At 48.2% G+C, this 24,168-nt stretch overlaps 1 protein-coding gene across 1 annotated transcript in view; it reads right to left on the bottom strand.

The window, feature by feature from the left end:
• Positions 1-24,168, bottom strand: part of PDS5A (PDS5 cohesin associated factor A) — an 831,005-nt gene that overhangs the window by 275,054 nt on the left and 531,783 nt on the right. Inside the window, exon 26 of the mRNA XM_069202018.1 lies at positions 9,728-9,842. Within this exon, the coding sequence (XP_069058119.1) occupies positions 9,728-9,842 (115 nt within the window). The remainder of the gene's footprint in view (positions 1-9,727; positions 9,843-24,168) is intronic.

The following is a 24,168-nucleotide window of genomic DNA, read 5'->3' as shown; positions in this document are numbered from 1 at the left end:
TTTCAGACAGAGTCGCTGCCCTTTGGGTGCAGGGCAGTCCTCTGGAGTAGGCAGAGGTCGCAGCCCCAGCTGAACGCATTGCAGGTCTTTTTGTAGGTTCTTTGAAAAAGGAGACAAGCAGGTAGAGCTGGGGCCAAAGCAGTAGTCACTTTCCTTCTTCTCTGCTGGGGTTTTCAGCTTAGCAGTCCTTCTTGTAGGTCACCAGGAATCCGGTGAGCTGGGTTCAGGGAGGCTCTTAAATCCCAGTTTTAGGGGTGTGTTAGGGGTCAGAGGGCAGTAGCCAATGGCTACTGTCCCTGATGGTGGCTACACCCTCCTTGTACCCACTCCCTTTGGGGAGGGGGGGCACATTCCTATTCGTATTAGTCCCCATCCTCCAAACCAAGATGGAGGATTCTGCAGGGAGGGGGTCACCACAGCTCTGGACACTTTAGGGGTGGGTCCTTGCTGGGGTGGTCACTCCTCCTTGTTTTCACTACGTTTTCCTGACAAACTTGCCACCAAAAGTGGGGCTTTTGTACGGGGGCGGGCATCTCCACTAGCTGGAGTGCCCTGGGGTACGGTAGGTCACTACCTATGTCCAGCTACATAATGGTAACTCTGAACCTGGCCATGACCGGTATCAAACATATCAGAATCATACCCCAATACTGTATAATTCCATGCACACTGGGGGCTTCTTAGAGAACCCCCAGCATTGCTACCACCTGTCTTAAAGGGTTTTCCATGCAGACCAGCTGCTGCCACCCCTCAGATAGGTTTCAGCCCTCCTGCTGCTTGATCTGATCAAGCCCAGGAAGGCAGAGCAAAGGATTTACTTTGGGCGAGGGAGGTAACACCATCTCCCTTTGGAAACAGGTGTGACCGGCTTGGGAGGGGTAGCCTCTCAAAGCCACTGGCTTTGCTTTTAAGGGCACATTTGGTGCCCTCCGTGCATAAACGAATCCACACCGGTTCAAAGACCAATAGTCCCTGTTCTGGCGTGAAACTGGACAATGGAAAGGGGAATGACTACTCCTCTGTCCATCACCACGCCAGGGGTGGTGCCCAGAGCTCCTCCAGAGGGTCTCTGGGTTCTGCCATCTTGATTCCAAAGTTGGCAGTGAACTCCTGGAGCATCTGAGTGGCCAGGCCAGGTAGGTGACATCAGAGGCACCCTCTGATAGGTAGTTACCTGGTTAGGTGACCAAGCCCCATCTTCGGGCATTTAGGGCCTTCCTCCGGGTGGGGTCTCAGATTCAGCTTGCAAGATTCCAGCAGGACACCCCTGCGACCTCTGCTTCGACTTTTGACCTCCAGAACCGCTACTGGACCCTCCAGGAACGTACAAGACTTTTCTGCAACATAGTATTCAGAATTCCTGCCAGCTTTGCAAAGATTTCCTGGCTGTGCATCCTCAGAAGACGGCAAATTTCCAGCCTGCACAAGAAGAAGGAATCTTCCTTGTGGTGAAGGCATCACTTCCCTGTAACTACAGGTACCTGGCTGCAACGACTGGCTGCAGGGATCTCCCCTCATCCGGAGTGGCATGGGTCCTGCATCACGGATGGTGGTCCAGAGGGTCTCCCTTGGTCCTCGCTACCAGCTGTCACACTTTGGTGGTGGTAAGTCCTTTCCACTCCACGCAGACAGTACCCCTGTGCACTGCATCCTTTGCAGCAGCCAAGGCTTGTTTGCTTAACCTCTAAGGGGAACTTCAGGCGACATGTAGTTCCAACCCCCAGCCCTCTCTCCTGCAACTCCTGGGCTTGTGTGGTCCTCAGGCGACGTGGAAGCAACGTCTGTGGTGCTGTGAGGGCTGCCTCTGTGACTTCGGTCTCCCTGCCCTGTAGGACACCTGTGGGTGCTGCCTCTGCTCCTGTGGGCCTTCTGCAATGCGACTTCTTGCCACCTGAACAGCGACTGGACTCTCCAGGAACCAAAAAAGCTGCAGATCCACGAGGAAGACTCTTCTGCAACATTGTATCCAGAGTTCCTGCCAGCTTTGCAACAGTTTCCTCATCATGCATCCTCAGAAGACTGCAACTCTTCAGCCCGCACAAGAAGAAGGAATCTACCTTGGAGTGAAGGAGTGACTCCCCTGTAACCGCAGGCGACGACCAGCTGTGTGGATCCCCTCTCTTGCCAAGCTGCATGGATCCTGCATTACGGATGGCGGTCTGGAGTGGTCCCTTCGGTCCTCTCTACCAGCTGTCCAACTTGGGTGGAGGTAAGCCTCTGCCTTCCCATGCAGGACAGCACCCCCATGCACCACGTTCCTGCCCAGCTTGTTTGCGTCTCATCTAAGGGATCTTCAGGTGATATGCAGCTCCAGTCCCCAGCACTCCTTCGTGCAAATCCCAGCCTCCTGCGTGGCTCTGTTGTAGTGCTGCAAGGGATCCATCTTGCACCTTCGGTGCCCTCGTCCTGTGGGACTCCTGTGGGTGCTGCCTCTGCTCCTGTGATGTCTGCGACGCTGAGGGTCCCCTGTGACTCTCCCTCCTGGGAAGAGTTCTCCTGGACCTTGCTGGTCCCCGGCAGCACCCCTTTTCCGCTAACCGCGAGTATGCCTCTTCCAAGGCTGCTTGGTGGAAATACTTCACCAAAACCCATCTGCACCCTGAGGTAGTCATCTGCAATCCAGCTTGGGACACCTTCTGCACGCATCAGGAACTTTTCTCCAACTTCTGTCTTCCTTCTTCATTGACCAACTCCCAAAAGGTACCTTTGGGTGGGTAGTATCTCCTACTCTCTCTGGACTCCGCAGACACTTCTGGATTTGGTCCCCTCTCCCCACAGGTCTCCATCTTCGGTATTCCACTGCTGGTTCCTTGCAGGCAGTTTTGGGTGTCTTTCTTCTTTTCATCCCTTGGGGTGGTTTGGGGGAAATCCAGTGTTTTACTCCTGCATTCCTGGTTGCTGGGGGGTACTGCATTACTTACCTATGTGGCTTCCTAGAACTCCCAGCTCCCCTCTACAAGATTTACTTACCTAGGTGGGAGCCCTGTGTTCGCATTCCACTTTTAGTATACGGTTTGGGCTCCCCCTAGAGTCACTATTGCATATTGCTATTTCACACTGTTTCCCCATATTTTTATGCCTCTTACAGTTTATATAAATATATATAGTAAGGAAATGCCTCCTTGGCATGGTTACCCCCTGACTTTTTGCCTTTTGTTGATGCCAGTTATGATTGAAAGTGTGCTGGGACCCTACTAACCAGGCCCCAGCACCAGTGTTCTTTCCCTAAACTTTAGGGGCAACCCTGAACCCAGGAAATCAGATTCCTGCAACCTACAACAAGAACTGCTGACCTAAAAGCCCAGCAGAGACGACGGAGACAACTGACTTGGCCCCCAGCCCTACCGGCCTGTCTCCAGACAAAGAACCCGCACAGCGACTTAACCGACAGAGATCAGCGACCTCTGAAGAGTCAGAGGACTGCCCTGAACCCGAAGGACCAAGAAACTCCAGAGAACAGCAGTACTGTTCAAAAACTGCAACAACTTTGCAACTTTAAAGCAATTTCCAAAGAACTCTCTCTTCCCGCCGGAAGCATGAGACTTCACAATCTTCACCTGACGCCCCCGACTTCAGTTCAAGAGAACAAACACCGCAGAGTGGGTAACTTGAGTCGACCCCCCTGTGCCCCCACAGCGATACCTGCAGAGAGGATCTAGAGGCTTCCATTGACCGCGACTGCCTGGACCAAGCACTGCAACCGCAGCCCCCAGGACTGAGAGGAACTACCTTCTAGTGCAGGAGTGACCAGCAGGCGGCCCTCATCATAGCCCAGTTGGTGGCTGGCCCGAGAAGCCCACCTGTGCCCTGCCTGAATCACCTAAGTGACCCCCGGGTCCCGCCATTGCTTTCTATAGCAAACCTGACGCCTACTTTGCACACTGCACCAGGCCACCCCTGTGCCGCTGAGGGTGTGCTTTTTGTGCCTGTTTGTGTGTTCTAAACCCCCCCCCCCCCACCCGGTCTGCTCCCCAAGGACGCAGGTACTTACCTGCTAGCAGACTGGAACCAGAGCACCCCTGTTCTCCATAGGTGCCTATGTGTTTTGGGCACCTCTTTGACCTCTGCACCTGACCGGCCCTGAGCTGCTGGTGTGGTAACTTTGGGGTTGCCTTGAACCCCCAACAGTGGGCTGCCTATGCCCTAAACATGAGACTTGTAAGTGTTTTACCTACCTCCACAACTAACCTTTACTTACCTCCCCCAGGAACTGTTGAGTTTTGCACTCTGTCCACTTTGAAAATAGCTTATTGCCATTTTTACAAAGACTGTACATGATATTGTTTTCATTCAAAGTTTCTAAAGTATCTAAGTGAAGTACCTTACATTTAAAGTGTTTACTGTAAATCTTGAACCTGTGGTTCTTAAAATAAACTAAGAAAAGATTATTCTATATAAAAACTTATTGGCCTGGAGTAAGTCTGAGTGTGTGTTCCTCATTTATTGCCTGTGTGTGTACAACAAATGCTTAACACTACTCTCTGATACGCCTACTGCTCAACCACTAGATCTTGAAGTTGACCGTGTGTCTTGAGACCACTGTTGTGAGAGGCACTGTTGTAAGGGCCTCATGTTTAATCTTGCATGTGGAACAATGGCTGTGAAAAATGCCATCATCCCTATAATTTCCTTGATCAATCTTATAAATAGATTGTTGATTTGGATGTGTGGAATGAGATTTTGGAAAGCTTGTATCCTTTGTGTATTTGTATATGCTAGGGCTTTTGTGTATTTAAAATAGCAGCTAGGTAAGGTTGTACTTGTCCTGGTTGAAGGTGTGATTTTTGGTAACAGAGTGAATCCTAGTGTATGCAGGGTTTGTATCACATACTGAGTGTGTTTTTGGCATTGTGTAAATTTGCTCAATTTTATTAGCCAATCGTCTAGATTTGGAAATACGTGAATGTGTTGTCTTCTTAAATAGGCTGTTACTACTACTAGACATTTTGTGAACACCCTTGGAGCTGTTATGCCGAATGGCAAAACTTTGAACAGGTAATGTTTTCCTGCTATCACGAACCTGAGGTATTTTCTGTGAGCTGCATGGATGAGTATAGAGAAATACACATCTTTGAGGTCTAAAGCAGTCATGTAATCTTGTTTTGTAGTAGTAGAATGACATCCTGCAGAGTTACCATGTGAAAATGTTCTGACAGGATGTATAGATTGAGAGGTCTGAGGTCCAAGATGGGCCTAAGGGTGCCGTTTTTTTGGGAATGAGAAAGTATATTGTGTATACTCCTGTTCGCGGTTGAGAATGTGGGACCAATTCTTTTGCTTGTTTTAACAGTAGAGATTGTACCTCTTGTTGTAACAGAACGTTGTGTTCTGGGGACAATTTGTGGTAACGCAGTGGAATGTTTGAAGGGGTAGAGATCAATTGTAGGCAACAGCCATTGCGAATAATTGATAGTACCCAATTGTCTGTGGTGATATTACGCCAAAGAGTAGAATTGCTGTAGTCTTCCCCCCCACAGTAGATGTGTGGGTTGGAGGGGTGGGAAGGAAGTCACTGCTTGGATGGTGTATTGGCTTGCTTTGAGGCTTGCAACTTGCGTCGGTTTCTAAAATATTGTCCTTTGTAGGACCTTCTAAATCCCCCTTTTTGATATTGTGTTTGTTGTCCCTGCCTTGCCTCGGAGGTAGAAGCTTCAGAGGATTGTGGCTTCATAGGATTGTGGCTTAAATCCTCTTCTAAAATGTGGCCTGCGAAAAGAGCCTCTATATGGTGTGGTACATAGTGCCACCATTGCCTTCGCAGTAGGAGTCTTTCCTCAGTTTTTCCTATAGTGGTGTCCACTTCAGGCCAAAATAAATGCTTTTTTATCAAAAGGCATGTTAAGTACTGCCTGTTGAATTTCTGGTTTGAAGCCAGAGGAGCGTAACCATATATGCCTTCTAATTGTAACAGCAGTAATAACACTCCTTGTGTCTGTATCAGCAGCATTGAGGGCAGACATTATTTGATTATTACTTACAGCCTGTCCCTCTTCTACAACCTGTTGTGCCCTTTTTTTAATGCTCTTTTGGGAGGTACAGTATGAGTTCTTGCTTCTCATCCCAATCGTCTCCATCATACATGGCAAGAAGTGCTTGTGAATTCGCAATTTGCCATTGGTTGGCAGCCTGTGTGGCTACTCTCTTGCCAGCAGCATCAAACTTTCTACTTTCTTTATCAGGAGGAGGAGCGTCTCCTGATGACTGTTAGCTCTTTTTCTAGACGCACTGACTACTACTGAATCCGGAGGGACCTGATGTGATGTACTCTGGATCTCTAGGGGCAGGCTTGTATTTTTTGTAAATTCTAGGGGTAATCACTCTAGCTTTGACTATTACTTTATAAAAAATTTGGTCCGCATGTTTGACCATTCCAGGCAACATTTGGGAGATACTGCTATCTAGAATGAGTGGAAGACAGAGTGTTGAATAAAAAATCTTCTTCCAGGGGTTCAGAGTGCATAAGCACACCATGGCAAGCAGCTGCTCTAGAAACTACTTGAGTGTAGGCAGTAGGGTCTTCTGGTGGAGAAGGCTTGGATGGGTATGGATCAGGATCATTGTCTGGAATGGGATCAGGATCATACAGACCCCAAGGGTCCACTCTATCTCCATGCGAGTATAGTGAGTGTGTTGGAGAAGGCACCGGAGGTGCTGCTTTCTCCTTCAGTTTCTGAACCTTTGCTGGTGGGTGAACAGAGTCTAATTCCTCTTGAAAGGCCAGCTTTCTTTTAGTCTTTAAAGCAGGCTGTAGGAAGTTGGCTCTGTAAATACTATCTCAAAGTGAGAGATAGTGTGCACAGAGTCCATGGGTTCCCCTTGGAGGTTGATTTGGGCAAAATTAGATAATACTAATCCTCTATTTTGTGGTAGTGTGGTTGAGCAGTAGGCTTATCAGAGGGTAGTGTTAAGCATTTGTTGTACACACACAGGCAATACATGAGGAACACACACTCAAAGACTTAACTCCAGGCCAACAGTTTTTATATAGAAAAATATATTTTCGTAATTTATTTTAGAACCACAAGATTCAAGATTTGAAGTAAATACATAAAATGCAAGGTACTCCACACAGGTAAGTAAGGAACTTTGAATTAAAGCAGTAGTACACACAGTATAGGTTAAAATGGCAGTAAGTTATTTGAAAAGTGGACACAGTGCAAGAATCAACAGCTCCTGGGGGAGGTAAGTTTGGTTAGGTTTCTGAGATAAGTAAAGCACTTACAAGTTCAGTTTCCTAGGCATAGACAGCCCACCGTTGGGGGTTCAAGGCAACCCCAAAGCCACAGCCCCAGCAGCACAGGGCCGGTCAGGTGCAGAGGTCAAAGGAGGACCCAAAACACTTAGGCGCCTATGGAGAACAGGGGTGCTTCGGTCCTAGTCTGCTTACAGGTAAGTACCCGAGTCCTCTGGGAGCAGACCAGCCCACAAAACACACCCTCAGCGGTGCAGGGGCAGCCGGGTGCAGTAGGCAAAGTAGGCGTTGGGTTTGCTTTTGAAAGCAATGGAGGGAGTTACTTGGGCGATGCAGGCAGGGCACATGGGGGGGCTTCTCGGGCCAGCCACCGACTAGGCTAGGATGAGGGCCGCCTGCTGGTCACTCCTGCACTGGTAGGTAGTTCCTCTCGGTCCTGGGGGCTACAGGTGCAGTGCTTGGTCCAGGCATCAGGTTCCTTGTTACCAGGCAGTTGCGGTCATGGAGAGAGACTGGATCCTCTCTGCAGGCGTCGCTGTAAGGGTGTGGGGGGTCAACTCACGGTGCCCACGTTGTCGTAGTCGCCTGGGAGTCCTCTCTGCGGGGTTTGTTCTTTTGAACTTGAGCCAGGGGCGTCGGGTGCAGAGTGTGAAGTCTCACGCTTCCGGCGGGAAGAGTGAGTTCTTTAAAAGTTGCTTCAAAGTTGCAAAAATGTTGCTGTTGGTGAACCGTGCCGCTGTTCTCTGGAGTTTCTTGGTCCTTCGGTTCAGGGCAGTCCTCTGAGGCTTCAGAGGTCGCTGGTCCCTGTTGAATGCGTCGCTTTGCAGGTTCTTTGAGTCTGGAGACAGGCCGGTAGGGCTGGGGCCTAGTCAGTTGTTGTCTCCGTAGTCTCTGCAGGGCTTTCAGGTCAGCAGACCTTCTTTGTGTAGGTTGCAGGAATCTGATTTCCTGGGTTGCCCCGAAGTACTGAATTTAGGGGGGTGTTTAGGTCAGGAGGGCAGTAGCTAATGGCTACTGTCCTGGAGGGTGGCTACACCCTCTTTGTGCCTCCTCCCTGAGGGGAGGGAGGCACATCCCTAATCCTATTGGGGGAATCCTCCAAACTCAAGATGTAGGATTTCTAAAGGCAGGGGTCACCTCAGCTCATTACACCTTAGGGGCTGTCCTGACTGGTGGGTGACTCCTCCTTGGTTTTCTCATTATCTCCTCCAGCCTTGCCGCCAAAAGTGGGGGCAGTGGTCGGAGGGGCAGGCATCTCCACTAGCTGGGATGCCCTGGGGTGCTGTAACAAAGGCATGAGCCTTTGAGACTCACCGCCTGGTGCTACAGTTCCAGCAGGGGGAGGTGAGAAGCACCTCCACCCAGTATAGGCTTTGTTCCTGGCCACAGAGTGAGAAAGGCACTCTCCCCATGTGGCCAGAAATGCGTCTGGTTGTGGCAGGCTGGCAGAAACTGGTCAGTTTAGTACTAGGAGTCGGACTGCTATTCACAGGGCATCTCTAAGATGCCCTCTGGGTACATTTTACAATAAATTCCACACTGGCATTAGTGTGCATTTATTGTGCTGAGAAGTTTGATACCAAACTTCCCAGATTTCAATGTAGCCATTATGGAACTGTGGAGTTTGTGTTTGGCAAACTCCCAGAAGATATACTCTTTATGGCTAACCTGCACTTACAATGTCTAAGGTTTTGCTTAGACACTGTAGGGATATAGTACTCATGCAACTATGCCCTCACTTGTGGTATAGTGCACCCTGCCTTAGGGCTGTAGGGCCAGCTATAGGGGTGACTTACCTATGCCACAGGCAGTGTGAGGTAGGAATGGCGCTGAGGGGAGTGCCATGTCAACTTAGTCATTTTCTCCCCACCAGCACACACAAGCTGTGAGGCAGTGTGCATGTGCTGAGTGAGGGGTCCCCAGGGTGGCATAAGACATGCTGCAGCCCTTAGAGGCCTTCCCTGGCACCAGGGCCCTTGGTACTAGGGGTACCATTTACAAGGGACTTATCTGGGTGCCAGGGCTGTGCTGATTGTGGGAACAAAGGTACAGTTTAGGGGAAGAACACTGGTGTTGGGGCCTGGTTAGCAGTGTCCCAGCTCACTTACAATCAAAGCTGGCATCAACAAAAGGCAAAAAGTCAGGAGGTAAGCATGCCAAGGAGGCAATTCCTTATAACAATATTTCAGCAGCTGTTGCTTTCTAGCTAGCTTTGTACTATATAAATACTGCCTCCATGCATACATTTAACGATAAGCAGATTTGGGAGCAGGGGAGCTTATTATTAACACTAGATTTCTGCACAATACGACACCTGTAAATAACTGACGTTTGCATTAAAACTGATGGGCCTTAAAGGATTTATAACTGTTCTTAACAACTTTACAAAGTATTCCAGATTGATGATCATGCAGTAAATTTTGCCAAGAATTTGGCTCATATAAAGCTACTATTAAATTGGGCAGTAATCAAACCTGCTATTTACAATATTTACTGTTTTTGTAATATTATATAATAAAGGTGTTTTGTTCTTACTCTTTAATATCACGAAGCTGGTCAATATCCTGAGGTTTTGTGAAATCCGGGTCATGTGATAGCAGGTGGATCATGTAGGGAACAACATATTCAGGCAGCAAGGACAGCAGCTTTTCTGGAGGAAAAAATGACATGTTTGATGAGTTCCAACGTGAGTACCAAAGAAAACTGTTCACCTACAATTGATTTTGTAAAAAGATGGTGACATGGGATTCTTCTGACTAACTGTAATACAAAGTCAAGGAAGAAAACAAATACTAACTCTAAATGCATTCTTAAATCATGATGCCTGCTGTAGATTAACATGCCATGAAAATGCCATCATTGGGTAAAGTGGCTAGGAAATAAAACCTTGTTTTTGTGGAAATTAAAATCAAGTGTGCATCGAACACATTAGTTCAATGATTAACTCACTATGATAGTTATTGCAATGCCTGCAATTTTCTGCTTGTATTTTCCTTGCCTCTTAGCCTACATTAGTCCATTAATGTTTATTCTAGTAAAACAGGAAACTGTTTTTCTTTTGTAGAAGATATATTTAAAAAAGAGGCTAGAATTACATTTAAACGGCACATTACTTATCATTAATATTACCTTACCGAGTAGAGACTATCTAGCCGCAGATTCCTTAACTTAGAACATTAACCAGGCTTCAGACTGGATCCGGAAAAACTTGCAGTCCCACTGTCCATGGTAGGTGCCAGAAACTGGCTCTGCATTGGTTGTGCCAGAAGTGACAGGTGAGGTGCCTCTACAGGCAACACCAACATAGTACTGTCAGCTTGGGAGGCTCAGTAAGGAATCTGCAGCTAGATATAGTCTCTACCAAATAAGGTGTTACCAAAGGTAAGTAACTTGTTCATCTGATAGACACTTCTAGTCGCAGATGTCTTACCTTATAATAGATACCAAAGAAATACCTCTCCAGTGGTGGGTTGACAACTGGCTCAAACTAAAAAGGACTGTAGGACAAACGGGCAAAGTGCCTGTCACAACAGACGTGACTAGCAATGCAGTAGTGTTTTGTATATGTGTGCAGGGATACCAAAGTAGCAGCCTCACAGATGATGGGGACTCTGCGAGCTAATGCAGTAGTTGCAGCTTTGGCTCTTGTGCAATAAGCCTGCAAAAGCTCAAGGGGTTACTTCTTGGCCAATGCGTCGCAAATGCCAATAGAGAGCACACTTCGTCTGGAGGGGGTCATTTGCTCACTGCTTTTTCTTTCTTTGCTTCAGCAAACTCAAAGAGATGATCATCAATCCAGTGTTCTCTGGTACAATCGATGTAGAACAACAATACTCTTTTTGGCTCCAGATGATGGAGTCTCACCTCTTCATCAGTAGGGAGAGGTGGAGTGAAGAAGGTCGGCATTGTGATACTTTGGCTGACATTGAAAGGTGTCACCACCTTTGACAGAAAGGAGGCACTGTCTTGGTGAACCAGTTTGTCTAGGAAGAAGCTGGTGTATGGAGGGTGTAAAGAGGGCACTTGTAGTTGGCTAACATGCTTGGCCAAAGTAATGGCCACTAAGAAGACTGTTTTTATTGTTAATACACATGGAGGGTGTAGGAAAGTGTCCCTTTTGGCATGCTTAGCCCTCAAACCCCCCAATTTTTGTCTGATGTTGATGTTAACTTGGCTGAGTGTGTGCTGGGATCGTGCTAACCAGACCACAGCACCAGTGTTCTTTCCCTAAACTGTACCACTGTTTCCACAACTGACACACAACTGGCACACAGCTAAGTTCCTTGCGAAAGGTACCAGTTGTACCAAGGGCTATGTGGCCAGGGAGGGTCCCTAAGGGCTGCAGCATGTATTATGCCACCGTAAGGGACCCCTCACCAAACACATGCACACTGGCACTACAGCTTGGGTGTGCTGGTTGGGAGAAAAAGGTAAAGTCGACATGGCATTTGCCTTCTGGATGCTATGCCTGCAGAGTAGGTAAATCAACCCTCTATCAGGACTAAGAGCCCTAAGGCAGGATGCACTATACAACAGGTGAGGACATAGCTGCATGAGCAATAAGCCCCTACAGTGTCTAAGTCCATTATTAGCCATTGTCAGTGCAGTGTGGCCATATTAAGTACATGCGCTGGGAGTTTGTCATTACGAACTTGACAGCTCCATGATGGCTTCACCCAGACTGATGTCCGTGTTGGATTTATTGAAAGATGCATACAGGGTGCATCTTAGATATGCCCCCTGTATTTCACCCAATCCTTTAGTGTAAGGCTGACTGGTTTGTGCCAGTCTGCCACTAAGACATGTTTCTGAACCCACAGGGAGAGCCTTCGTGCTCTCTGGGGTCAGGAACAAAGCCTGTTCTGGGTGGCGGTGCTTCACACGTCTCCCCTGCAGGAACTGGAAACCTTGCACTTATCACCCTCCTTGCATTTTCGAATTCGGAGACTCTTCCACTTCATTATAAACTCCCTGAGACCAGTGTTAAATATACTTTACAGTTTTATGAGGAAAACCTCTTTATGGACCTAAAGGTTGGAAGTAGCCTTGAGACCTCACAACACACTGGCCTGGATTCACCCACCCCTGACACAGCCACAGAACTCTGTCCCCTTTGCCACGGTCATAAGGAGAGCAGCAGAGGTCTGCAACCTACAGCCTCCCACTAAAGAACTTTAAATAAATGTCCTTACAGGGGTTCTGCAGCAAGTGCAGATCTCACAGGGACCTCTTGTCCCTTTTATTATCCCCTCACTGATACACTGCTGGACACCTGTTCGAACCCAGGATCTTGCCCACCAGTGAGCAGGAAAATGGCAACAAGCCACAATATACCTGCTCTGGGACAAGAGACCCTGCTTTTCTCCTACAACTCCCCATACCAGGAAGTCTAGTGGTTCAAGCATCTACCAGAAGGCTTACCCCAAATGCATCTCCAACCAACCTACCTGCTAGCATCCAGGTCCTCAGCGACAACAGACTATCCTGTCCTCTACCGTTTTCTCCGCAGCAGCCTCATAACTGTTTTAATGTGGCCTTAGCCGCACCTACTTGCCTGGTAGGAGTTTGGATCACCATTTGCCTTCACAAGTAGAAGAGCATTACATCAGACTGATAGGTGCTCCCGAGTTGTTCAAAATGGATTCAACCTTCACCCAACGACCACACCCTCTACACTGCTGCACATCTCAGAAGAACCACTTGTCCATGCTGCAAGGGGAAGTTCAAGGTCTCATGGAAAAGGTAACCATATAAATGGAGCTAGCATCACAGACATCTCGTGTTGACCAGCGTCCACAACATGCCTTAAGATGGCTTAATTGTGTCTGGGGTTTGTAGGGGCACCTCTGCTCCCTGCCCCTGGGCTGAAGGGCCTACATTAGGGGTGACTTATAGGGTCAGAGGGCAGTGACCGTGATATAAGGTAAACCTAATATCTGGGGTGAAAGGTGCACACACCATTTCACACAGGCTGCAATGGTAGGCCTGTACTCACAGTCTGCAGCCCATGGGGGACCCCTGGAGTACCAATGCCCTGTGTTCTAAGTACCATATAGTAGGGACTTACATGGGTGCACCAGTATGCCAATTGTGGAATGTAAAAGTTACTTCCCAATTAAATTCAGGATTCCAGTGTACTATAGTCTAAGCACATTAACACCAGGCAAAAAGTGGGGATAACTGTCAAAAAATTGCTGTTTTCATACACCGTGTTGGCCCACTGGTATCCATCTACTTCACTGCCTTGATCATTAACTTCTTGTCCCTCCTGCAAGGCTTCTCGTGTGACTCCTGTCTCCCACCCTCAGCTGCCTAGTCCCTGCCGAGGCCTGGCAAGCCCCACCTCTGCAGACACCTTTAAGCACTACTGGACGGCTGAGAACATACAGGTGCCCAGCTGCATGTGCAGCTACAAGTTGTGGCAAGAAGGGTTTGGCATGCACACACAGTCTTGACAGTCTACAACAGACTTGAGAAAAGACAAAACAGTAAAATCTCACCCCTTTCAGTTTCGCTTTGACTGGTTTACGACTGACAGGAATACCAGTGGGAGACGCCATGGAAACTCCTGCCTCCACTGTGGGAGACAGATAAGATCTTGTACTCTATCTGGCACTCGCAGTCGGCAGTAGAGGTCAAGATTGGGAAGGTACAGGTGGATGTGGCTCTCCTCCATCAACACCTCAAAAACGCAAAGAGTAAAATCATGGAGGCAGTGGGGTGAATCTCCACAGTGGACGACACAGTTGCTGATTTTCTGACCAAAGTGAACCATCTGCTCAAACACACGCATGAACTCCAGCAACAAGCTGAGGATGCAGAGAATAACTCAAGACATAACAATTTGCGCTTCTTTGGCTTTCCAGAAGAGACAGAACACAATCAATCCAGTGAATTCCTTGAGGAATTGAATACATCTTGGATACCAAGTGACAAACTGTCCTCCTGATTCGCTGCAGAACGCACCACTAGGCACTTTCCGTGCCACCCGGGGCGTCGCCCAGAACTATGATTGCACATCTATTCGACTTTAAAGACCGAGACTGTATTCTGACAGACATCAGTGCCCACACAGACCTCTGCTTTCACAACCTAAGAATCCTTATTTTTCCGAATTACATGCGAGAGGTCCAAATGCGCTGTCACTTCTATGAACCTCTATGTGCTCTACACTTATCCTACATGCTTCTCTTCCCTGCCGCATCTTAAGGTGATACAAGGGGGCAAGATGTACAAGTTACTTACCTTCAGTAACGAAATAGCTGGTAGAGACATATTCTAGTTGCAGACTCCTTACCTTAGAATTTCCCCCAGGCGTCAGACTGGATCCGGAGATTTTTCTTCGAGCAATACCCCTGCGTGTTGATAGGTTGCATCAGTCGACTCTGCGGGTGTCGTAGTCGCCGAGATGACGCCGGGAGTAGTACATAGACGCCACCTCAGCTCAGTGACGCCAGTTTCTTTTAATGACTTTCCACGCCAAAGCACAGAGCCACTAAGAACACGGAGATTGGTGCGCCAGTGCTAAGGACCTGAAGGGGGAATCCCTGTCCCTAGAAATCAGTTCGCAAGCAGGAAGGATGGGTGGGTCGGTAAGGAATCTGCAACTATAATATGTCTCTACTAGATATTTCATTACCGAAGGTAAGTAACTTGTACATCTGATAAAGACTTCTAGTTGCAGATTCCTTACCTTAGAATAGATACCCAAACAATGCCATCCTAAGTGATGGGCTTCGAACCAAGATTATACTAGGAAGTCCTGCAGGACTGAACGACCAAAGTAGCCATCTCGACAGACCAGACTGTCCAGGCAGTAGTGTTTAGCAAACGTGTGCAGGGACGCCCACGTAGCTGCCTGGCAGATATCCAGGACTTGAACTAAGCATGCCAACGCAGTGGAAGCAGCAGTTGCTCTGGTAGAATGAGAACACAAGCCCTCAGGGGGTTGCTTCTTGGCCAAAGCGTACCACATCTTGATGCAAAGAAGTACCCATCGAGAGATGGTACGTTTTTGCACTGCATTCCCTTTTTTTTTGCACCCACACACCCGACAAAGTTGATAGTCGACCAGGAAATCTTTAGTACGATTAAGATAGAATGCCAACCCTCTTTTTGGGTCAGACGGTGGAGTCTCTCCTCCTCATGGGAAGGACGTGGGTGTGTGTGTAGAAAGTAGGCTGGGTGATGGACTGGCCTACATGAAAAGGCGTAACCACCTTTGGAAGGAAGAAAGCCTTAGTGTGCAACACCACTTTGTCAGGGTGCACAGACAAGTATGGAGGCTTGGACGAAAGGGCCTGAAGCTCACTTACCCTGCGAGCAGAGGTGATGGCAACAAGAAAGACAGTTTTGAAGGTGAGGAGCCGTAAGGGACAATTTTGCATCGGCTCAAAGGGAGGACACATTAAATAAGTATGGACAAGGTTGAGGTCCCACTGAGGCATGATAAATGGAGTGGGATGAAATAAATGGGGGAGACCCTTTAGGATCTACTAACAAAAGGAGATTTAAAGAGTGAGGGCTGATCAGGTAACCTAAGAAAGGCCGAAATGGCAGATAAATACCCTTTATAGCAGATCCCTGCTTGGTTAAAGAAAGAATCAACAAATGAACCTCGGATAGAGGGGCAGAGAGGGGAGCAACAGATTTGTTGGTGCACCATGCCACAAATTTATGCCAATGACAGGCGTACACACTTTGGGTGGAGGGATGTCTGTCTGTCAAGATGGCATCACAGACTTCAGGTGGAAGATCAAAAGTTGTCAACTGTCGCCACTCAATCTTCAAGCATAAAGGCGGAGATAGGACAGGTTTGGGAAGAGAACAGTCGCCTGTTGCTGCGACAGAAGATCTGCCCGAAGAGGCAGTCTGAGTGGAGAATTATAGGAAAATGCCACTGTTAGCATGGTTATCACCTAACACTTTACCTTTTGTTGATGCCAGCTTTGATTGGAAGTGAGCTGAGACACTGCTAACCAGGCACCAGCACCAGTGTTCTGTCCCTAAAACTCTACCTTTGTCTCCACAATTGGCACAGCCCTGGCACACAGATAAGCCCCTTGTAAACGGTACCCCTGGTATCAAGGGCCCTGTGGCCAGGGAAGGTCTCTAAGGGCTAAAGCCTGTATTATGCCACCTTGGGGACCCCTCACTCAGCACATGCACACTGCCTCACAGCTTGTTTGTGCTGGTGGGGAGAAAATGACTACGTCGACATAGAACTCCCTTCAAAGTGCCATGCCCACCTCACACTGCCTGTGGCATAGGTAAGTCACCCGTCTAGCAGGCCTTACAGCCCTAAGGCAGGGTGCACTATACCACAGGTGAGGGCATAGCTGCATGAGCACTAAACCCCTACAGTGTCTAAGCCAAACCTTAGACATTGTAAGTGCAGGGTAGCCATAAAGAGTATATGGTCTGGGAGTCTGTCAATTACAAACTCCACAGTTCCAGAATGGCTACATTGAAATCGGGGTAGTTTGGCATCAAACTTCCTAGCACAATACAAGTACACTGATGCCAGTGTGGAATTTATTGTAAAATACACCCAGAGGGCATCTTAGAGATGCCCCCTGAATACCAGTCCGACTCGTAGTGCTAGGCTGACCAGTTTCTGCCAGCATGCCACAACCAGATAATTTTCTGGCCACATGGGGTGAGCGCCTTTGGCACTCTGTGGCCAGGAACAAAGCCTGTGCTGGGAGGAGGTGCTTCTCACCTGCCCCTGCAGGAACTGCTCCTGCCTGTTGTAACAGCACCCCAGGACATCCCAGCTAGTGGAGATGCCCACCCCTCCAGGACACAGCCCCCACTTTTGGTGGCAAGTCCAGAGGCGATAATGAGAAAAACAAGGAGTCACCTACCAGTCAGGACAGCCCCTAATGTGCCCTGAGCTGAGGTGACCCCTGTCTTTAGAAATCCTCCATTTTGAGTTTGGAGGATTCGCCCAATAGGAATAGGGATGTGCCCCCCTCCCCTCAGGGAGGAGGCACAAAGAGGGTGTAGCCACCCTCAAGAAAAGTAGCCGTTGCCTACTGCCCCTGACCTAAACACATCCCTAAATCAAGTATTTAGGGGCGACCCTGAACCCAGGAAATCAGATTCCTGCAACCTGAAGAAAGAAGGACTGCTGACCTGAAAGCCCAGCAGAGACGAAGGAGACACCAACTGACTTGGCCCCAGCCCTACCGACCTGTCTCCAGACTCAAAGAACCTGCACAGCGACGCATCCAGCAGGACCAATGACCTCTTAGGACTCAGAGGACTGCCCTGCACCTAAAAGACCAAGAAACTCCAGAGAACAGCAGCACTGTTCAGAAACTGCAACAACTTTGCAACTTTGAAACAACTTTTGAAGAGACTCTCACTTCCCACCAGAAGAGTAAGTCTTCACACTCTGCACCCGATGCCCCCAGGCTCGAGTCCAGGACAACCAACACCACAGAGAGGACTCCCAGGCGACTCCAACAACGTGGACACCCTGAGACGCCCCCCCCTGCACCCACACAGCGACACCTGCAGAGAGTATCCAGAGGCTCCCCCTGACCGTGACTGCCAGGTAAGAAAGGAACCTGACGCCTGAACCAAGTACTGCACCCGCAGAGCCCAGGACCGAGGGGAACCACCTACCAGTGCAGGAGTGACCAGCAAGTAGCCCTCATCCTAGCCCAGTCAATGGCTGGCCCGAGAAGCCCCCTCCCCCCCGTGCCCTGCCTGCATCGCCTAAGTGACCCCTGGGTCCCTTAATTGCTTTCTATAGCAAACCAGATGCCTACTTTGCCTACTGCACCCGGCCGAACCTGTGCCACTGAGGGTGTGTTTTGTGGGCTTGTGTTCCCCCCCCCCCCCCCCAGTGCTCTACAAAACGCCCCTGGTCTGCTCCCTGAGGACACAGGTACTTACCTGTAAGCAGACTAGGACCGGAGAACCCCTGTTCTTCATAGGCACCTATGCGTTTTGGGCCCTCCTTTGACGTCTGCACCTGACCGGCCCTGTGTTGCTGGTGCTGTGGCTTTGAGGTTGCCTTGAACCCCCAACAGTGGGCTGCCTATGCCCAGGAGACTAGCTGTGTAAGTGCTTTACTTACCTGAGAAACCTAACCAAACTTACCTGCCCAGGAACTGTTTATTTTTGCACTGTGTTCACTTTTAAGATAGCTTATTGCCATTTTAACCAAAACTGTGTGTACTACTGTTTTAAATCAAAGTTCTAAACTTACCTGTGTGAAGTACCTTGCATTTTCTGTACTTACCGCAAATCTTGACTCTTGTGTTTCTAAAGTAAATTAAGAAAATATATTTTTCTAAATAAAAGCTATTGGCCTGGAGTAAGTCCGAGTGTGTGCTCCTCATTTATTGGCTGCGTGTGTACAACAAATGCTTAACACTACCCTCTGATAAGCCTACTGCTCAACCATACTACCACAAAATAAAGCATTAGTATTATCTAATTTTGCCACTATCAACCTCTAAGGGGAACCCCTTGGACTCTGTGCACACTATCTTTCACTTTGAGATAGTATATACTAAACCAACTTCCTACAGCGGCCCAAAAGGCATGCGGTGATCACAGACTGGAGGAAGAAAAAAAACTTCTTCCCAAATTGTTCCAGCATTTTTGATTCCCTATATGGGGTGTGGAAGGGAATGCGCCTGAAGAAGAGCCTGGATGACAAGACAGGAATTTAGGGTCGTTCGGAGCAGGCCGATGGCGGCGTGCAATAGTCCTATTTACAGGAGCCCCTGTTGGGTTGGACTAAGTACCCAAAAGGACATCAGTGAGGGCTTCACTGAACGGTAAAAGGGGCTCAGATGTGGAAGCACCTCTGACAGGAGGTTGGACCCGACCTCTACAGTAGGAAGTTCAAGGCCAAAGACCTCAGCCGCCCTACTGACCACCATACCAGAAGTCGCTCCCTCCGCCATAGCCATGGTAGGAGGAGACAGCATACCAGTGTCTTTAGAAGTTTCCAGTCCACTGGCCTCACTCCATTCCTGTGCCCAGTCGAAAGATGGGTTATCCTGGTATCCTTAAGCGTCCAGGGACCGCTCCAATCCCTACCCGAATTCATATCCATAGGAAAAAGGCCCCATCAAACACAGACGGCATCGTCCGACGCCACTCCCACACTGAGTCGTCAGGGATAAGGATCGGGTCGACGTCGATAGTGGGCAATACCGACACCGGGTGCGTCACCAATCGTCCCAGTGCCGGGGAAGATCTCAATGGTGCAACCAGCGCCGGTGTGTATCCGCAAGCAGATCCGGAGGGAGCCTCGGTGGCCAGAGCCCAAGCCTGGCCAGAGCCCAAGCCGCTGGTGGGAACCCCAAGTCCCCTCAAGCGAACCCCTTGGGCCCAAAGGCACCGTATCTGGGTCAGTCCACCCAAAGATGAGGCGCATGGCCTCATAGAATTCCTTAAGTTGGGTCGGGGTAGCTCCGGCTCCTGGAAACTCTGGGAAGCGCAGAGCAGACCCAGACACAGGCTCCAAGGATGGCGGCCTCAAGCATCAACGCTCCTCCCGCGTCGAGTTAGCCGAGCGATGGGGCGAAGTCGGAGAGCAATGGGACCTCTTCGATGACTTTGTTTTTGTCAAACCTGTTTTTATTTGGTCAAATTTCGTGCAGACATTACAAAAAACTCAACAAACCGCTGTGAACAACTGAACCTGGTCGCTACTGAGACTTACATTATTACAGTGCAGGATAGGATCAACACCAGTTCTGTCATGATAAAGTACAACCCAAAAGGATGAAGAAAAAAAAAAAAAAAAAAAAAAATAAAAGGAGCAAAACTGATACTCATGCTATGAATTATAAACTTGAGTCGAAGTTGGGAGATTGTCATGTTCCATCATGTTTAGTATATCTTCACTATAAATAAGAGTCTTTCATGTCTTTTGCAAGAGTTTGGGGTTAAGTACGGTTGCAGACCATCTACCTCTCTTAGATTTGAAATAGATGCAGTAATCTAATTCTGGGTGGGCATACCGACAGTGGGAGGCCTCTGGATAGATAGGGTACCAATGGACCCCATTTATATTTGAAGTTTTTAAAATAATCTGCAAAGATGTTCAGCATTCTTTCCATGGTTAGCGCTCTCCCGAGACGGCTCTGCCACTGAGTGATCACCGGAGCTTCTTGTTTTTTCCAGGCCGCCGCGATCGCCATTTTAGCAGCCCCTAGGCAGAGCCACATAATGGCCCTGTGTGCTCCTGTTTGATGTTGGAGAGCGTCATCCCTCAATCCGCAGCGGACGTTCATCTCCACGGGATAGCCCAGTATATCCTTGATGTGGGCCAGGATTTCCCACCATATATGTTTGAAATCCCCTTGTGCTCCACACCCACTCCAGTACACATCTGAAGTGGTCGGGAATATTTTCTTCTATTTAGTAGGATACAGATACCAGCCGTACAAAATCTTATAATGTGCCTCTCTCAAGGCCAAAGAGTGGTTGTGTCTCCGGATGTCTCGGTACAGTCCCTCCCACAGCGTGTCAGGAGTTTCTTCTCCCAACACTTGTTCCCAGAAGTGGTGGTGTTGGGGTCTCTTCACATGGCCTGTGGTTTTTAAAGCATAAAAATGGGAGATAATCCCTTTTGGGGAGCCAGCCCTTCGAATGAAATTTTCAAAAAGTGTGAGTTACCTCATGGCTGCCTTCTGGTTTTCAAGTTTCAATGACGCCCAGTGACGTAGTTGAGTACAGTGATAGAATTCGGTTGGTGGAATATTGAATTCTCTTACAGTTCTCAAAGAGGTTTTATCAGTATTGTGGAATAGGTCTGCTAAAATCAAGCATCCTCCCTCACGCCATTTATCAAATGGTCCCGATTGCACAGCGGTTGACAAGCTGGTTTAAATTGTAGTGGTGTGTGGGGGGGAAGGGAAGGTCAGCCAGTTTCTTGTGTTTGTTACTTCGTCCGAGACCTTAAGTGTCGTTTTTATTGGTGTGCTAAGGAATGCGTTACGGGGACGGCCTGTCTTAGGATTCCACAACACATTCCAGATCACCCTCCCCACCACATCCCAGTCCATATGGCGCCAGTGTTTATCAGATTCCCTAAGGGACCATTCTGTGACCACTCTTAATTGGGCAGCCTTGTAATATAACAAAGTCTGGCAGACCCAGGCCGCCTCACTCCTTAGGCATAATCAGCATTTTATATGAGAGTCTGGCTTTATTTCCCTACCATATAAATCGCACCAGAAGGGTGCGAAGGGCTGAGAAGAAGGCCCGGTCCACTTCCAGAGGGAGACTCAAACATATAAAGTATCCTGGGCAGGAGCGGCATTTTAATGGCGTTACTCCTTCCTAACCATGTAAGACAGGATTGGACCCAACGTTTCAGGGTTTCTTTTATACTTACGGGGAAGTAATTGGCCCTATAGAGACTTGCTATGTTAGGCGTGATTTTGATACCCAGGTAAGTTGTGTCTTTCTTTGCCCAATTGTATGGTGTGTTGGCCGCCAGCTGTTCTAACTCCAAAGGGGGCATGGTCAGATTCATCATATAGGACTTGGAAAGATTTAAATTAAATCCCGCTACCTCTTTGAAGTGACCCAACTCCTCTTGTAGGGCGGAGGACTAGGAGGCTGGATCTGTCAGTGTCAATAGGACATTGTCTGCAAATAGTGAAATCTTATGTTCTGTTGTCCCGAAGGTAATCCTGTGTATGGTGGGTGACGCTCGAATGCGTGCCGCCAGTGGGTCTATACTTAAAGCAAACAGCAAGGGGGAGAGCAGGCATCCCTGTCTCGTCCTTCTTGTCAACAGGAATGGAGCTGAGCTGGTGCTATTTATTAAGACTCTGGAGTAGGGAGCTGTGTAATTGGCTTTTAGCATCTGGATAAATATTTCGCAGAACCCATACACCCGTAGAACTTGGGTCATGAAGACCCAATCTACTTGATCGGATGCCTTCTCAGCATCTAAACTCAAGAGAATGGCTGGGATCTTTTTCTTATGAGCCTTTTCCAATAAATGTATCACCCTGCGAATGTTATGAGTCTGACGGCCCTTTACAAATCCTGATTGGTCTGGGTGTATCAAATCAGGAAGCATTTCTTCAAGTCAGGATGTCAATATCCTGGTGCATGGGTTTGCGTCTAAATTCAGAAGAGCTTTAGGTCGCTATGACCTACAGAGTTGGGGGTCCTTCCCCGGTTTGGGAATGACTGAGATAATAACTTCACCTATTTTGTGTGTGGTGATCCCCGAGGTACCTATGTAGTTAAATAACTTGGTTAGATAGGGCGTCAATTCTGAGGTATAGGTTTTATAGAATTGAGCTGTTAGACCATCCGGCCCTGGAGACTTATTTTGTTAAAGGCGATTTATTGCTGTCTGTACCTCAGACTCCTCCAATTGGGTAGTTTCAGAAGTGGTGTCTGCTGTGTATAGGTTGCGATATAATTCACTAAATATTTTTGCCTTTTCTACGTCCGTATCAGTCAGACCATTAGTGGGGTGTCCAATATCCCATATATGTTCCTTTTCTCTTTTCACTCATAGTTGTCTGGCAAGATGAGACCCAACTTTGTTATTATATCAGTCTCTGCAGACGTAGTAATGTAAATTCTGCTCTATTGGCATATATAGCGTTTAATTTACCCCTCAAGGCTGTCATTGTATGTCGCAGGGGTAGAGTTAGGTGAGTTTTAGGAGCTGCTTCAGCAGCTTGTAGTTCTGTCGCTAATACTAATCGCTCCTGTCTTCTCTGTTTATTTGGGGTCGCATTTAGGGAGATACACTTCCCCCTCAAAACTGCTTTGAAGGCGTCCCATGTTATACTTAGATTGGTACCTGCTGGGTTGTTGAGCTTAAAGTATTCCCTGATGGTGGTGCGTAGTTCTTCTCTAGAAGGCTTGTCTCTAATCAGGGAGGGCAGGAAGTACCATTGCGGGGTTTTCGATTTGTTCTCTCTCCAGTCTATTGTTAGGTCCATTGGGGCATTGTCTGAGGGGGTGAAGGAGTGAATCGTTGCCTTAAGAAGGTCTTGGGTTACCCCTTGGCTGGCAAACACAGTCAATTCTTGAGTATGCCCTTTGAGTATGGGGAAAAAAAAAGGTGTAGTCTTTGTCACTGGGGTGAAGTTTCCTCCAATTGTCAATCAAACCAGTCTCTGTCATTAACTGTTGTAATGCTGGTGAGAAGTTCCCAGACGGCGAGCGGTGGCGGTGTGTACTGTCTTGGTCCGCCTACCACGTGAAGTTAAAGTCCCCCATCATGAATATATCCCCCTCTGCAAAGGCTCCCATTGTCTAGACACCTACGTAGGAATTGTTCCTGGTTCATGTTGGGTGTATATATAGATGCTAAAGTTACTCGGCGACCTCTCAACATTCCTTTCTCCATTACATAGCGACCTTCCTGGTCAGTATGGGAGCCTGTAGGACGGAATCGTAGGGCTTGATGGAACATGAGTGCTACTCCGTTGTGTTTCGTCGTGGCTGATGATCGGAAGGTTTGTGGGTATTGTTTATGTTTGAGCCTATGGTCTTCCCCTCTTTTAAGATGTGTCTTGTAGCGCTATTACATCATAGTGGTTATCTGTTAAGTATTACCATATTTTGCGGCGCTTCACTGGTGTGTTTAACCCCTTGACATTCCAAGTGAGTATTGTCACTACCATTTCATCAACAATGGGTGTGGTTGTCTCTCTGAGGCTAGCATCGTGCTGGTTCGGGGTCCATTATGCTCCCCTCTTGGAGCGGCGGCCTGCGATCTTCGGAATGTCAATGTGGGATATATGATCCTCGTTTTCCCCACACGTGGGTCTGTATCTCGATTCTTGCTCATTGTACATGGTCTCCCAACTCCCCCCAAAAAAAAACAAAAAACTAACAATGAACAATTTAAAGACAACAGGTCTAGAGTGTATAAGTCTCCTAAGTCTATTAACGACATTATGAGTGCAGGTCTTATTCCGCTTTGTCGCTCAATTATTGGGCTTCAATATTAGAGTATATGA

This window comes from Pleurodeles waltl, chromosome 1_2, assembly GCF_031143425.1.
Source record: "Pleurodeles waltl isolate 20211129_DDA chromosome 1_2, aPleWal1.hap1.20221129, whole genome shotgun sequence".
Taxonomy (NCBI): Eukaryota; Metazoa; Chordata; class Amphibia; order Caudata; family Salamandridae; genus Pleurodeles; species Pleurodeles waltl.
This window is presented reverse-complemented; position numbering and strand designations above follow the sequence as displayed.